The sequence below is a fragment of the Trachymyrmex septentrionalis genome, unplaced genomic scaffold (genome assembly GCF_001594115.1).
Source record: "Trachymyrmex septentrionalis isolate Tsep2-gDNA-1 unplaced genomic scaffold, Tsep1.0 scaffold129, whole genome shotgun sequence".
In the NCBI taxonomy this organism is placed as follows: Eukaryota; Metazoa; Arthropoda; class Insecta; order Hymenoptera; family Formicidae; genus Trachymyrmex; species Trachymyrmex septentrionalis.
The window spans coordinates 1,112,103-1,127,570 of NW_017304428.1; the positions used below are offsets into that span (position 1 = coordinate 1,112,103).

The 15,468-nt window shown below is 34.0% G+C and overlaps 1 protein-coding gene across 4 annotated transcripts in view; it reads right to left on the reverse strand.

The window, feature by feature from the left end:
* Positions 1 to 15,468, reverse strand: part of LOC108756619 (heparan-sulfate 6-O-sulfotransferase 1) — a 90,537-nt gene that overhangs the window by 62,210 nt on the left and 12,859 nt on the right. For all 4 annotated transcript variants that reach the window (XM_018500561.1, XM_018500560.1, XM_018500559.1 and 1 more), the window contains exons 2-3: positions 14,959 to 15,362; positions 6,019 to 6,198 (exon numbers count right to left, since the gene is read on the reverse strand). In XM_018500561.1, coding sequence (XP_018356063.1) covers positions 6,019 to 6,198; positions 14,959 to 15,362 — 584 coding nt within the window. The remainder of the gene's footprint in view (positions 1 to 6,018; positions 6,199 to 14,958; positions 15,363 to 15,468) is intronic.

Sequence of the window (15,468 nt, forward strand, 5' to 3'; positions counted from 1 at the left end):
GAAGAGAGTTTTTTATTTCGTCTCCATTGTCAGTTTTTTATTTTGTATTAATGTTTTTTTTATTAAGAAGACTTCTAATTCTTTCAGATATGGTATCAAATATGAATTTTAAAGGATAGTCATTGTTTAAAAGAACTTTTATAATAAACTCAAAATTTTTTTCTATGGAATTCTATGTCCGATAAAAAGAAAATTCTATTCACTAAGTCTATTATCGTGTCCTTCTTTTGAGAAAGAGAATGTTAAGACAAAAAATTGAGATATCTTCCCGAGAATGTTGATTTTTGATACTAATCAAATTTTATTATAAAAAATAATAAATAAAATGCCAATTTAAACCGACACTGTTATTAGTATGGTTTTTAGATACGGTTATTAGTATGTATTTTATAATATCATTTATTCAAAGTGAATATTAAACGTATACGTTTCGACCTACGGTCAAGGTCCTCTTCAGAACAAAAGATATATTAACAAAATTACATAATGGTAGCGCATACACGTATAAACTAATAACATAAAAAGAGAAGAGAAAACACGTGGTGGTGATGTCCGAGTTAATGTCTTGGTCCTTTAATTACTAAGTTAAAAAATTACTAAGTTAAATGACTATTAAGATTGAACTAATTTTATAAGGTTTGTTGCACATGTTCCATTAAACTGTTCCATTTACTGTATAATGCAAATGTGAATAAATTAAAAAATTAATATAAATAACAGTAAAAAACCAATTTTAATTCACTTACATAAAACAAATTTTAAAGACATGATATAACTATTTGGTAGACAGATGTAAAATGAAAATATATTTTCATTTTACCAAACGAGGATAGACGACTAGGTTGCGCATGCGAAATTAGTGACTGAAAGAGAGATATCAGCTGAGGAAATTGATTGATTTGGCTACCTGGAACGTGCATGGTCTGCTACAAATAGGGAAACTTCGAATATTAAAAAGAGAACTGAACGAAAAACTCGTGGACATATGTGGAATAGCTGAAACTTACTGGAAAGGAAAGGACACTTTCAGATATCAAACACGCAATATACATCTCGAGAGTCGAAGAAACAGGAAGAAATGGGATAGAGTTTATCGTCAGCAAGAAGCTGGTATGCGTACGAATATCGTTCCATCAGCGATCGACTCATCATAATGATCCTGGACGCGAAACCAACATGTCTCCACTTGATACAAGTATATATGCTGATCTCAGAAGTGAAGGAGGAGGAGGACGTGGAAAGAATAAACTCTGCCATAGCTAGCAGTCAAAATACCGGCCAAAGAGCTTCTAATAATTATGAGATTTTAATGCGAAAGTCGGAAAGACCGTAGAACACAAAGTGTCAATTGTGGGGAAGTATGGCCTTGGAGAAAGAAACGACAGGGGGGAGCAACTCCCTTAGATTTCATTATTGAGAATAAATTGTGTGTGTGTGCGTGCGTGCGTGTGTGTGTGCGTGTGTGGAGGGGGGGGTATGGATATGGATATGGATGGAAGTGTGTGTATGTGTGTCACACTGTCTTTAAATATCATCCTAAACGCCTATCAACATGGAGAAGCGCCCCGATGATCACACAAAAAACCAAATTGATTATTTTCTAATTAGATCTAGATGAAAGTCCTCAATAGTTAATGCGAAGACGAAGCCTGGCGCAGATGCTTAGACCACATCTGCTATGGGCTAAGTTTAAATTAAAAAAACAACCTGAGTTCAGCATGAAACGATGGTTGGTGTGACAAACCCGGGACAATTCCGAATCGCTTTGAGTTCGGGGATACCAGATATGAGAAGTCACTCAGATGCAGCATAGCAGGAGACAAAGGAATGGATTATGAATGCCGTGAATCAATGCCTTAAATCAAGAATTATTAAAAAGAAGCATTGGACTGACAATACATTACAACTTGTTGAACAGAAAAGCCATAAAGCGAAGCAGGGATGACGATAGTAAACATACACGGCTTGAACAAATAAACCAGGATATACAAACAGCTAGCAGATGGGACAAAAATGAATATATCTCATCAATATGCGTAGAACTTGAATGGTATTTCAATCGCCATGCATCCCGTGAATTGTTCAACAAAGTCAGATATCTGTTAGAGAGTTTATACCGCGAACAATCAAGAACGAACAAGGAGTGGAGATAATAATTTGATCGGCATTAAAGAGGTGTGGAAGAAATACTGCCAGAAACTGTTTGAGGATGACTACGATGGATAGTGATGCATACCCACACTCCTAGGGGAGCTCCTAGGGGAGCTCAGCATATAATGCGAAGAGATCAAAAGAGCAATAAAATTCTTAAAACAAAGAAAATCTCCGGGAACAGATGGGATAACAGCTGAGATCTTGAAAACTATGGAAGAAAAAGGAGTGGATGCATATCCACAGAATATGTAACATTGTATGGTAGACAATCATATAGCCCGTGGATTGGCAGGAATCGAATTTGTTCCCATCTTTAAAAAGGGCTCATCTTTGGAATGTATGAACTATAGAACGGTAGCACTGATATCGCACGCTAGTGTAGTAAAATCCTTCTGCACATTATACACGGATGATTGAAATCGATTTTTTTTGCCATAGATATCGGATGAACAGGCCGGATTTTTCCCAGGCAGGGACGATTTGTACGACAGTGCAAATTCTAAATATCAGACAACTTATAGAGAAGGCAAGAGAATTCAATCATTCGGTGTTTCTTTGTTTTGTTAACTATAATAAGATGGTTGATAAGGTGAAATGGAGCCTGCTATGAAAAATTTTGGAAAAGATGGGAACACCGAAACATCTGATCCGAATGATTCGCAGCTTATATCAGGATAATATAGTAAAGATTCGAATAGACCAGACATATTCAAATAACTTTCAAGTATATGCAGGGGTAAGACAGGGTTGCATCCTGTCCCTTCCACTGTTTAACATCTACAGTGAATATGTCATGAGGCAGGTTTTAGAGGAATGCAAGGAGGCATATCGATTGGGAGAAAGAAGATTAGTAATTTATAATATGCGGATAATACCCTCATAGTCGCGACGAGTGCAAAGGAAACGGGGGACATCATAGATAAATTACGTTTAATAAATGAGGCACACGACCTAATTTATTAATTAAGCAAAAATATAACTTTTTTGCTTATAAATTCTTTTAAAAAATCTTTCTAAAAGGAGACTTACAGAGGTCTAAATTTACAAAGAAAGATTTTTTTAAACAATTTGTAAGCATAAGATTATATTTTTTACGTAAGCTATAATCTGCTATGTTTTGACGAGAGTTCTCGTATTCCTTGTTGAAATTTATTTGAAAGAAAATGCTTCTGACAGAAGGAATATGATTTTTAATGCAAAAAATTTATAATGCGTGAAAAAGAAAAGAAAACTGATAGTTGCTTATTTACAAAATTATCCTTTTTGCATACATATTTTTTTAAAGCTATGTTTTCTTTCCACCAATTGATTCATCTCATTATTCTGTTCATAAAAGTATTAAGATATGTATAAAAAAATTAACAGTTTATAAGTTATTTAATATTTTATATCATATGCCAGAATAAAGTATAAAATAAATGTAAACTTTTTTTTATATCATTACCATCAAGATACAAGTATAATACTTTTATAGCAGAATATAATTAGAGGAATCATATTGTATAAACAAAAATTATACGATTCCATTTTAAAAAGTGGAGAAGACTTTGAAACGCTTCCACTCATAGAAAAACCATTAGTAGTATATTATACCTCTCTTAATGCTATACAACTTCAATAAATATATTATTTTATATCTCTAAAAATAGCGGTAATTTTCCAAGTGGACAAAGTTACTACCTTTATATATGTATAACTATTCTGGCGGAGAAACTTTTACGAAAAGTACATAGATTGAGACAAGATCTTAGAAATTATTAATTTTTTACAGATGTTCGTAGTGGGACGTAAAGCGGCGTTGTTTCTTTGAAAAACCTAGATATCCTCCACTTTCAAGCAACGCCACTCTATGTTCTCACTACGAATATCTACGAAAAATTAAGAATTTCTAAGAGCTTGTCTCAATCTACATAATTTTTCTGTACCTTTTTATAAAAATTTTTTTTCTGCGAGGATAATAACTTTCTATTGAATTATTTTATGCGTTTCGGCCCAACCGGATTTGCCTGGATTAAATTAATGACATTTCGTGTTCTCCCATTGGTAGAGCGTATAACGTCAACCAATAGTAAAGCATTTTCCAATCCAGGTTGGTTCAAACCCGGTTGAACCGAAAACACCATAAAATAATTCAATAGAAAGTTACCATTAATGTTATTAATTTCGATAATAAGTGTAAACATATTTATGATACGAATATTTAATTAATCATTTGTACATATTGTACTAATTTAGTACATCATTTTTTAAATACATTGTTGAAATTAAGATAATTTAATAGAAAGTTATTAGTTAGCATATCGAATGCTTGATGTAAAAGACTTCTACATTGTGGATATAAATACGAACTAGTAATTTTCTATTGAATTATCTTATTTTCAGCGCGATGCATATGAATACATATATAATATATATATTTAACAATAACAATAATTATATTAGAACTCTCGAATTTTAAACAATAACAAAAAATAACTATAATAGGCTAATGAGAGTCAGCATCGATAAAAACGACGCAATTATTTAGTAAACAATCAATAATCAGAAATTGGATTGATGTCTTCTTTATTTTGAAACATTTCGACTCTCTTTGGAGTCCTCCTCAGCAAGAATGATACAAGAATAATTAGCTCACATGTCCATAATGTTTAAGTTACTCTCAAATTGACAAAGATGCAGCATTGTTAATCTGACATTTTTTAAAAAAACAAATCTTATTAGTGATATATGCGTAAACAATTTAAATGATTTACCATCACGGAACATGAACCAACGCACTGAAGCTTTGTATATAAAACATATTTCGTTAAAATTGTTATATTCGTCAATTAATAAAATGATCTTTATATTTGATTTTAACAATTCTACTTTTTAAGTTTTAATATGTTCAACAAAGCTTCAGTGCATTGCTTCATGTTCTGTGATGGTAAGTCATTTAAATTGTTTACGCATATATCACTCTAATAAGATTTGTTTTTTCTTTTTTAATTAACAATGCTGCATCTTTGTCAATTTGCGAGTAACTTAAACATTATGGACATGTAAGCTAATTATTCTTGTATCATTCTTGCTGAGAAGGACTCCAAAGAGAGTCAAAACGTTCAAAATAAAGAAGACATCAATCCAATTCCTGATTATTAATTGTTCACTAATAAATAATTGAGCCGTTTATCGATCTGACTCTCATTAGCCTATTATAATAATTTTTTTGTTATATGTATTTAATTAATCCTTTTGACACATATTGTATCAATTTAGTACATTATTGTTTAAATACATTATTGTAATTTACACCGAGCATTTGATACGCGTAACTAAGTTTCTATTAAATTATCTTAATTTCAGCAATGCATTTAAAGAATGGTGTACTAACGCTGATACAACATGCACCAAGATGATTAATTAAACAGACATGTCACGTTTACACGCACTGACAAAATTAAAATAATTTAACAGAAAGTTACCAGTCAGTCAGTACGCATATCAAGTATTCGCTGTAAGCGTGAGATTTCATTTGTGCATTTTTGTCATATGAGAAATTTGTTAAGCTTGTTGATTGGTTATAGAATAGAAAGATCCGAGGACCTCTCTGTCCTGCACACATTTGTCGTGATAAAAATGCGCAAGTGAAATCTCACTCTAAATGAGATCACAATCTTTTTTCCACGTGAAGCGTTCTCTCGTCTCCAAGTAGTATCAACTATTGAATGCTGATACACCACACAATAAAAAAAGTTTTATATGATAAATACCATGAGCATTGTAACAAAAAGTTATAGTAGATAATAAATATATTTATCTAAAAATGGTAATAATGATGATAACAATAAAAATAAATTGCGTGCATTTTAACATATTACATACCTTCTGATATTCAGTTAGCATGAAGAAAGGCATAAATTGTAAGTTGTGTTTAGCACTAGCCAATATTAGACGTTCTTCATCAGTTTTGCTAAGAGTGGAGTTATAACAGCCAACTATCGATAGATCTGCCAGCATTCTCGTTTGACGATTTCTTGCCAAATTGTAAGGGCATTCCATAAACTGGACAAATATAAAAAATAATCTCATTATTAAACAAAATCTCCTAAACTGTATCAATAGTTCTGTTCCTTATTTCTTATCTATTAAAATCTTAAAAGCGTCAAATTAATTTACTTTCTGTTCTTATATTAACAACAAGTACAATATGTTTACTATAGAAAAGATCACGACAGAAAATTATCTGACAGGAAACAGCCACGTACAAAATGAGAAAGAGTGCTGTAAGAAGAAGTAAGTATAACAAAGAAACTATCAGAGTCAGTGCTGTGTGACTCAGTGGTAAGACAGATCTACCAATATAAAGGAGATCAGGCCTCGGTTCGAATTTCAAAGCGTCTTAATATTTTTCTCGTATTTTCGCTTATTTCTTACTTCAGAAGAGGGATTCAATCTGCTATTCCTCAGGGAGAGAGAGCTAGGATTAAAAAAATAAAATCAGGATCGCCGCAGAAAATAAATTTTAAAATTCCTTGATTTTTTCAGGTTTTCCAGATGAAAATGGAAAATTTTCTAACATAAAATAAGTTAAAATATATAAATTTTAACAGATTTACAATCAAAGATTGCAGGAAAGCTAGTCTGTATTATTAAAAACAACAAAAAGGCTTAGTAGCATAAAATTTTAATAAAAAATTTTGAGTGCAAATTTAAGCCAACAAAAAATAAATTAGTATTGGAAAAAAAAATTACGAAAAAGAAGGATCAAATAAAAATACTGAATAAAATATAAATTTTAATTATTTTATTAAAATCATTTACAATACGCAAGTTTTGAATGATGTATTTACAATAACTACAAACGTCAGATATAATACAATATTAAAAAATTATAATAATTATTTGGAATAGGAGCAATTTAAGAAAATTGTGAGTAAATTCCAAAATTCCAGATTTTTTTACGTTTTCCCCTGCTTTTCCCGGTTTTCCATGACCAATTTCAATTTCCCTGATTCTTCCCGGTTTTCCTAGTTTTTTAAGTCTGCTGCAACCCTAAAAGTTTTGGAGTCAGTTGCCGCAGGAATCAGTAGTAAAGATGCCCGAAAATATGCTCCAAATGATTCAGTAAGAAGAAGGACTAGTAAAGATCCTCTAGATAAAAATCAGGCAAAGCTCCGGGCATGATGTTGTGAAACTGGAAATGTGATTTTAAAAATGCGCGCCAATATCAATGTGCGTGCGTGTGCACGTGCATGCGTGTGTGTGAAGTGATCTGAGTATTTTATACTGAAATAATTACGTTAGTACTTGCATATTGTAAAAATTGCAAAATGGTAGATTTTTCGACAGTTTTTTTTATTAAGAACAGTACTATATGGTTAGTGAACATTATTTCAGATACACCCTACAAACAATTTCATAATAGCACTTTTAGGTTAATTTGAACATAAAATGTATATATGTATTTGTATATGAATTTTTACATACATTTTGTTCTATATACCAAAAGTTCTAATGACATATTTTCATTCATGATTTCATGCATTATTTACTGTAAAAGACTCCTCTGAGTTCTGCGATTGGAAAGGGAATGAATTCTATAGATATAGCTTTTTCTGAACACGTGCTCACAATAAAGCAAGTTGGAATTCGTGAACGAAGACAATCTCATTCGAGCACACTTTAAACGAGATGATATGGCTTGATGGAGCTCTTCGGAATAATAAAGGGTTTTAACAGATTAAGAATTAATTTAATTAAATTAATTAAATTAGTTTCATGAATTAAATTAATTTCACTCTCCATGATACGCTATTATCACATCGGTAAGCAGGTCAATCGCAAAGTATGGTGTCACTTCTCTCATCGTTTTCACAACACGGCAGAGCCAATCACGGAGTAGCATTGGCGCGCGCACTAACGTTGAATCAATGAGCGCGTTCAATCCGAATAAAGCAGCTAGCTTGCTCGCCGAGTGATTGAATATGATTGGTTGAATTTAGAGATCCTATAATAAAAGTCGCGATACGAGCCGACTTTTTGTATATAGGGTAGTAATTTTAACAAAATCGATAATAAAGAGAGAAATATATATCTTTATTTAAATCTTAACACGTCTCTAACATAATGACTTAAATCTGCGCTGACGGAACACGCGTACATGTGTTGTACTCGATTATACTGATAATTATTAAAAATGGTTAGGTGTGCAACTCTATTTTGCAATAATTCAGTAACCAAAAGCTACATAATGGAAGCATTTCCTCGAAAATACCGAACGTCATGTTTTATAGGCGAAAAATGTTAGCAAAAGATGTTGGGTGTGAAAAATTGGTTGTAATCAAATTCTTCTCTCTGCAAAGTTAAATAATATTTACATAAATTTATTATTTAAAAATTAATAACATATGTTTCGTTAAAAATACAATTATTATAAATCTTTCTTTCACTCTTCTCTCTCTCTATGTACATAATTAGTACTAATTATATGTATGCCTCAAATATTAAATTAGTAATTTAAAAAAATTAAAATTATTAAGGCTAAAACCTTTTAATGTCATACAGAATTACGAAACATGTCAAGATCAAGGCAATTAATAATGTGTCCTAAACACAATTTTACTAAATTGAAACGATGTGAAAATTATAAAATTGAGCAAATTTATTAGATGTTAACTAATGAAATTATAAATATTCTAATGAGCTTGCTCACTTTTGTCATTTTTAATTCTCGTTTCAAAGTACACAATCAAATCTTTAAATTTTCAAAATAATTTCGTTAAAAAAAAGAGATTAAAATAAATAATTTTTCTGGCATGTATTATTTCGACATATAATGTAAGAAATCTATTTGTTAATACCTTTAAAATAATTAATATTATAATAATTATGTTGTTGAAATTTAATAATAATACAAATATAGATGGGAATTGTTAAAACATGCCGGACCAATCAAAATACGGTTTTCTCATGTAGTGACTCTTATTAGAAGGTCTGTAATTGGATATATAAGTAACAACCAATCGTACTCATTTGCTTAGTGAGCAGGTTAGCCGCTTTGAACATGCCCAATATCTCAGAAACATTGAACTGCAACATTGCGAACATTGCAGCAACATCGCAAAATGTAGATTCAATGTTCAAAAGACGTTGCAGAAACGTTGAATTGCATCGTCTGTAAGACGTAAAACATTTTTCGCATATTAATTAATTCAGTTTTATTATTAAAATACATAAGTATTATTGTGTGTGTAATTAACATCATATTCCGAAACACGCACGATAAAATTATAATTAAAAAAAAAAGGCTTTCCCTCATTTGGGAATTAGTTTCCTTATTTTTCTAAGCAGTCACTCATCTAATCTTGTACCCTATCTAATGATGCCCGACCTCTGCAATCTACAGGAACTGCTGCTTTAATGATCCACGAACACTGAATGTTAGTGGATGTATACCTGTGACGTATAGATATGTAGAAAGATCATGAATCGACTTTTATATTGTATATTTTTTACAAAATATAAAATAGATTTCAATATATAATTTATTCAACGTCATTTCAACGTTACAGCAACATCAACAATCAATGTGGAAAAATCAATAAAGATTCAACTTGTGGTTCAATATTGTTTCAACGTTGCAGCAACATTAACAATCAATGTAGAAGAATCAATATAGATGCAACATTGACACATCAACATTCATTGCAATCTCTCAGTAGCATTCTTTCAACGTTCCGTGTTCTATAGTGGCCGATCTCTATCTACTTAGTTAGCCAAGACTTGCCAAGATCATGTATTACTATTTGTGTACTACATACTATGTTGGCAGAACTCGAATAGTAACCGAACATTATCTGCCATCTCAGTGTCGGTAGAAATATAACAGAAAACAAGCAGTTTCAATATCAAGATAAATTATAAAAAAATTTGCAAAAATTAAACAGAAGTTCTTGGCATAAAAATAGTATATTTTGAACATTTCATGCTGAGACAATATACATATCATCAGAAACTAAACCAAAATTGAATGTAATATGATATCATTGTATTATACTGATAAATGTCAGAAATCGAATTTATGTGCTTGCATGGCATGGCGGCAAAAACATGGCAAAAATCAAGCACGTGCTGCAATCTTAACAAGTAACAGCAAAAACACAGCAGAAACACAACACGGCAATATTATATCGAACCATAGTTCTTCCATTTACCGCTATACAACGTATATCTATTAATATTTATCTTGTATTTAAATTTCTTACGGAAAAATATAAAAACAACATAACGTGGCTAATGAAAATAAAAATATATAGTATTTTCCTATTAGTTTAATTTCTAATACAATTCCTACAGAGAATTCAGAATATTAAACTGATTTTTTTGAAAACCAAGCAACAATTCTTTCAATGTGAAGAATTGTTTATTTATTAAGATATTTCTCCGGCTACGATCACGCTAGAAAGTTCATCGCGTACAACCTATGAATATACCTCTCCGCACGTGCACTCTGAAGAGAGAAACGTTTGAGGCGGGCGAGCGAGCGCGCGCGCACAGAGTGTTTTATTTTAAGTGATATGATTGATTACCTCGCAAATCGATGATTTTATTGAAAAATTTTTCAAACGAAGGTTGCATAGCTTAAAGGGAGACACATGATGGAAATGTGGACTTGACCTTGAGTGACCTTGTCAAAATCAGATCAAGATCATTAATATTTTTTTAAATAGAAATCCCTATTTTTTATTATACATTCTTGTAGCTTATCTCGAGAGCTTATAGATAGGGAGGTAAAAACCGACCCGACAAAGTCAAGGCAATAAACGAATGGCCGATGCCAAAGACGGTGAAATAGATTTGGCAATTTTTGGGCATAGCTTCCTATTGGTTGTCGTTTCACAGTTCTGTAGCCGCTCCCGTTCACTCACATGCAAAAACGCGTGATAGAAATGGGGGCCGGATAAAGAAACCACGTATCAAAAATTAAAGAATATTTTCACCATCGTCCCTTCGCATGTCCCAATTTTTCGAGAAGATTTATCTTATAATGAATTCGGCAGACCGCACTGTGCGCACGAAGGGCGAACTTTTTCAGTGCCATACATTCAGCTTGTGTGCACTGTCTTAGTGCGTTAAGATTATCATATTCGGCAAATAAAAACTGAGTGTAGTGCTGAATTTATATTCGAACCAACCGAATAAACTAAACGAATTCAAAAAATGATGCGTTGATGTTTCTGACAGTGCAATTTGGTATAGCACTAAAGTTCTACAATCGCACCACGTCAGGGCAGCACTAAAGCATGTGACAGTGCATACGTCGAATTCGCCATTATAAATTGACGCGAGTAATAATACCGATCTCGGAGCCGTACTCATACAGAACTTCCCGGAGGAGAAGCGCGTCATAATATACGCAAACTGCACGTTAAATCAGAACAAAATTACAGCGCGACGGAGCTTAAATGCTTCGTATGGGGAATTCGCCGGATGCGGGATTACTTAGACGGGTATCCCTTTATAGTAATAACAGATCACCAGTCTCTGAGATGACTCTAAAAACTGGAATCTCCCACTAAACATCTAGAGGATAGGCATTCGAGTTCCAGCAGTATGACTTCGAAATTAAATATTGAAACCTTCAATAGAGTGGTCGTCACCTTTTCGCAATAATCGATTACCACCGCTGTTGAGAAAATTCCGCGCAGTCCTTGGTATCGCAAGCTCTTAGAACATACTGGAAGGATCATACCGTATCTGACCAATGTAATAAAAGTGTTTCCAATATCTATCTATCCTTGTCTAAAAGTTTGTTTGCTGTACATTTGCAAGTGATTTATATGTGAGCTTTGAACGTGTGTGTATGTTCTACATATAAGGCGAGAGTACAACACTCTTAACATTACATAATAATAATCGACGCATGCGCATTATGGTGAAGCATTCAGACAATGACAGATAGATGTTGGAGCGACAGTCACCTATGGCCCTTCCAGTATATATAATATATTCTGAACGCATTACAACAGTCCGCGATGACCCGTGCCAATATCCCGACTATCAAATTACTGACGGCCAATTGTATCGACGTCTTACACAATTTAGACTTTAAAGAAATGTCCTCCAAACAACAGTGGAAAACAATCCAAACAATGCGTACCTAAGGAACGCTGCGCGGAAATCTAAAATGCCAATCATGACAAGGCAACGGCTGGACATCTGGCAGTTACATAGCAAATAACTATCTGACTTTCACACGGAAATAGCTCGTCAGTTTTCTGGTCGGTCGGTTCGCAAAAGAGGTTTGGTGCGGAGAGGCGAGATGCAATAAAATAAATCGTGTCACAAAGGAACGTTAACAAAGGAAAATAATAAAACATTTATTATAAGAGAATGTAAGTAGATACAAAGAAGAAAACAAAAATACGGTCTGGCAGTCGTGCGTGCGTGTGGTGTGTGCGCGGTGTGTATACACGTCGTTGTCTAGCCGGATTCATTACAGATGAATTTTTGTCGTTCGCGGGACGCGCGCGGAACGCGGGTATACGCCAACATGAATACGATCGCGGCGCGATAAATTTCTAAGCGTCTTCCCGACTGCAATTTATGGGAAGAACGCAATTCGGTGATACTTGCGGCTGAGAACACTCGGTAGAAGCAGAAAAATCTCTATCCCGCTATTGTCGAGACTGATTAAAAGTGCACTTGCTGCAACCAACGGTCGAGAAACTCAACGGAGATAATATCCCCTGGCTATTGCTGGTGCGGCAAAAGCGATAGGCAATTGGCCGGCGGCTGAGAAAGCTCGGCGGGACAGAGTACGCTCTGGCTCCGGAGAAATCCCATCGGTGCAGCGGCGCTTTGTAACTAGTCGATGGCCGAGAACACTCGACAGGACAGAGTGCTCTCTACTCTAGAGTTTTCCCGGCAATACAGCGGTTTTTAGGAAAGCCGGTAGGTTACTATCAAGAACGCTCGACAATGACAGAGTAATCTCTCCATCTTTTCTCGCTACTAGATCAGGATCGTAGAATATCGGAACATGATCAGGAACGGAAAGGAATAGAAATTATTAGTGATTTATCGTTTATATACAAATTGTTGCTTCCGCTCGTATTGTTCCAGAGGCGCTCGGCGATTTCATTCGATTCGCAATATGAATAGGAGATGTCGGTCGGCGGTAATAGGACGATTTCGGTAATCTCTGATACGGAATGGCTGTCACTGCTATACTTATGTGTTAATACGATTACGGGCGCACCGTGCCCTTATACATGTGGCCAAAGACCACTACAACGGATAGTAATAATACGTGTTTTCGACGCATCGTTACAATCTGCCGTGTTTTTGCACGGCAGGCCGTGCTCAGTTTTTGCTGTGTTTTTGCTGTCACTATTTGATACAATAATTGTAATAAAAACATTGTACTGTAGCGTTTCCGCGATTTCGCTATCACAATGTGACATCAGATCATTCTTGATTTCTGCTGTCTTTCTGTTATTAATATTTGACATGACAAATTTTGTCCGATATCTGTGACATATTTGCTGTCACGGATTTGTAGCAAAGAATGCTCGATTTTTATTGCATTTCTATTGTTGGCAGATTATACTGTTAGAAACTAAACTTCATAAGAAAATAGCAGCTTAATATCTGCTATGATATCACAATCAAATTTGCTGGCATACTGTTATCATTTTGCTATCTGGGTACAGGATCTCTAGAAACTAGGACTTAAAATCAGAATGAAAAATTTATAAATTTTATAGCTCAAGTGGACCAATAGATGCCTTGATGATAGAGTCGCATTCAGCAGATTCAACTGTTGCGGAGCGCTCGCTGCTATTTGATGATCTAAAAGAATACACCAACAGCAGTGAGCACACGGATCCGCTCTGTAACAATTGAGCCTGATAAATGCGACCAAGAACACGAATCAAAGATAGTAGCCTAATAAATGGCGTATGCCATGGGGACACCCGACGACTCTGGCAGACCGCAGAAGTTTGTCACCCGGATGTGACTAGAAAATGCCATGAGGATATTCCAAGTTACTTTTACAATAAAAATTAATTTTTAGTGCAAAAATAAAAATAAGAGGAATAATCTCCAATGGTCTTGATCTTGACGAATATTATCCAGGACATAATCCTGAGCAACATTCAAGAGATTTTATTCGTCGATCGGACACATGGCTAATAGTACTGTATGTACTGTAACTTTCAAACATCTCATAACTAAAAAAATAATGAAAAAAATATTTCCTTAAAGCGTTTTGCAAAGTTCTCAACATCAGTTATTAGATCCTGGGATCAAAAGTAAGGTGTTCCATTAAAAAAAAAATCCATGTGACTTTGGCCTGACCTTAGCGACGCCACTCAAAACTGATTATGAATGAAGATTAGTAAATAGATCTTTTTAAATTCTATAACTTTTATCTCAAACATTTTTCTGTAAAGACTATATTTTTCGATTATTTAAGTGTCCCGACCTTTTTGGGAAATCTATGTAACATAGAGCACGTTAGAATGAGTAGGAACATGTTGGAGCCTGCGACACGAACAAACTTAGAGTTTGGGCTGTGTGGTTCGGAGACAAAACAGAAATCTATCAATATGGAGCAGACCAGGCTTTGATTCAAATCCCTGATATTTTTCTCGTATTATCGCTTATTTCTTACAGTGCTTTTAACCCAATTTTTAAGATAAAACAAAAGTTTTTACCTTAAAGTATATATAGATAAAACGCTTATACATAAAGTACTATAATTTATATTATAATAATAAGAGCCAATATAAGGTAAAAAAAATCAGGAAATATTACCTCTTCCAGGGTAACACCTTTCCAATTGGGACCATCGTAACACTGAGGTATATTTGCTTGAGTACCTCCGCACCAATGACGAGCACCTCTCCATGTAGCACCTCTCTGCACGTGTCTAAACTCAGAGAGATATCTTGCAACGGGATCCCTTATGATAGTTATATAAAAGTAACGGCGCTTAATTCCATCTCCTTCAATTTTATTGAGTTCCGTATCAACACAATTTGTCAATTCGGTCCAATCCGCATGTAATCCACACTTCCAGCCGGTAGAATATCGTGAGAATAACCAATTTTCGTTATGATTTGGACGGAAACAGAAGCAACGCTTGCGTCGTCGTTGACATGAGCACGGTCTTTGTAATTCTAAATCTCGCACCAGATGTTTGCCAAATAGTGTGCCACCTTTGAACAATACAAGAATAATGATATCTTGAATGCAACAGATACTTATTTTTTTATATTATTAAATAAGTTCAAAGTTTTTCTAATTTTTAGAGAGGGGGGGGGG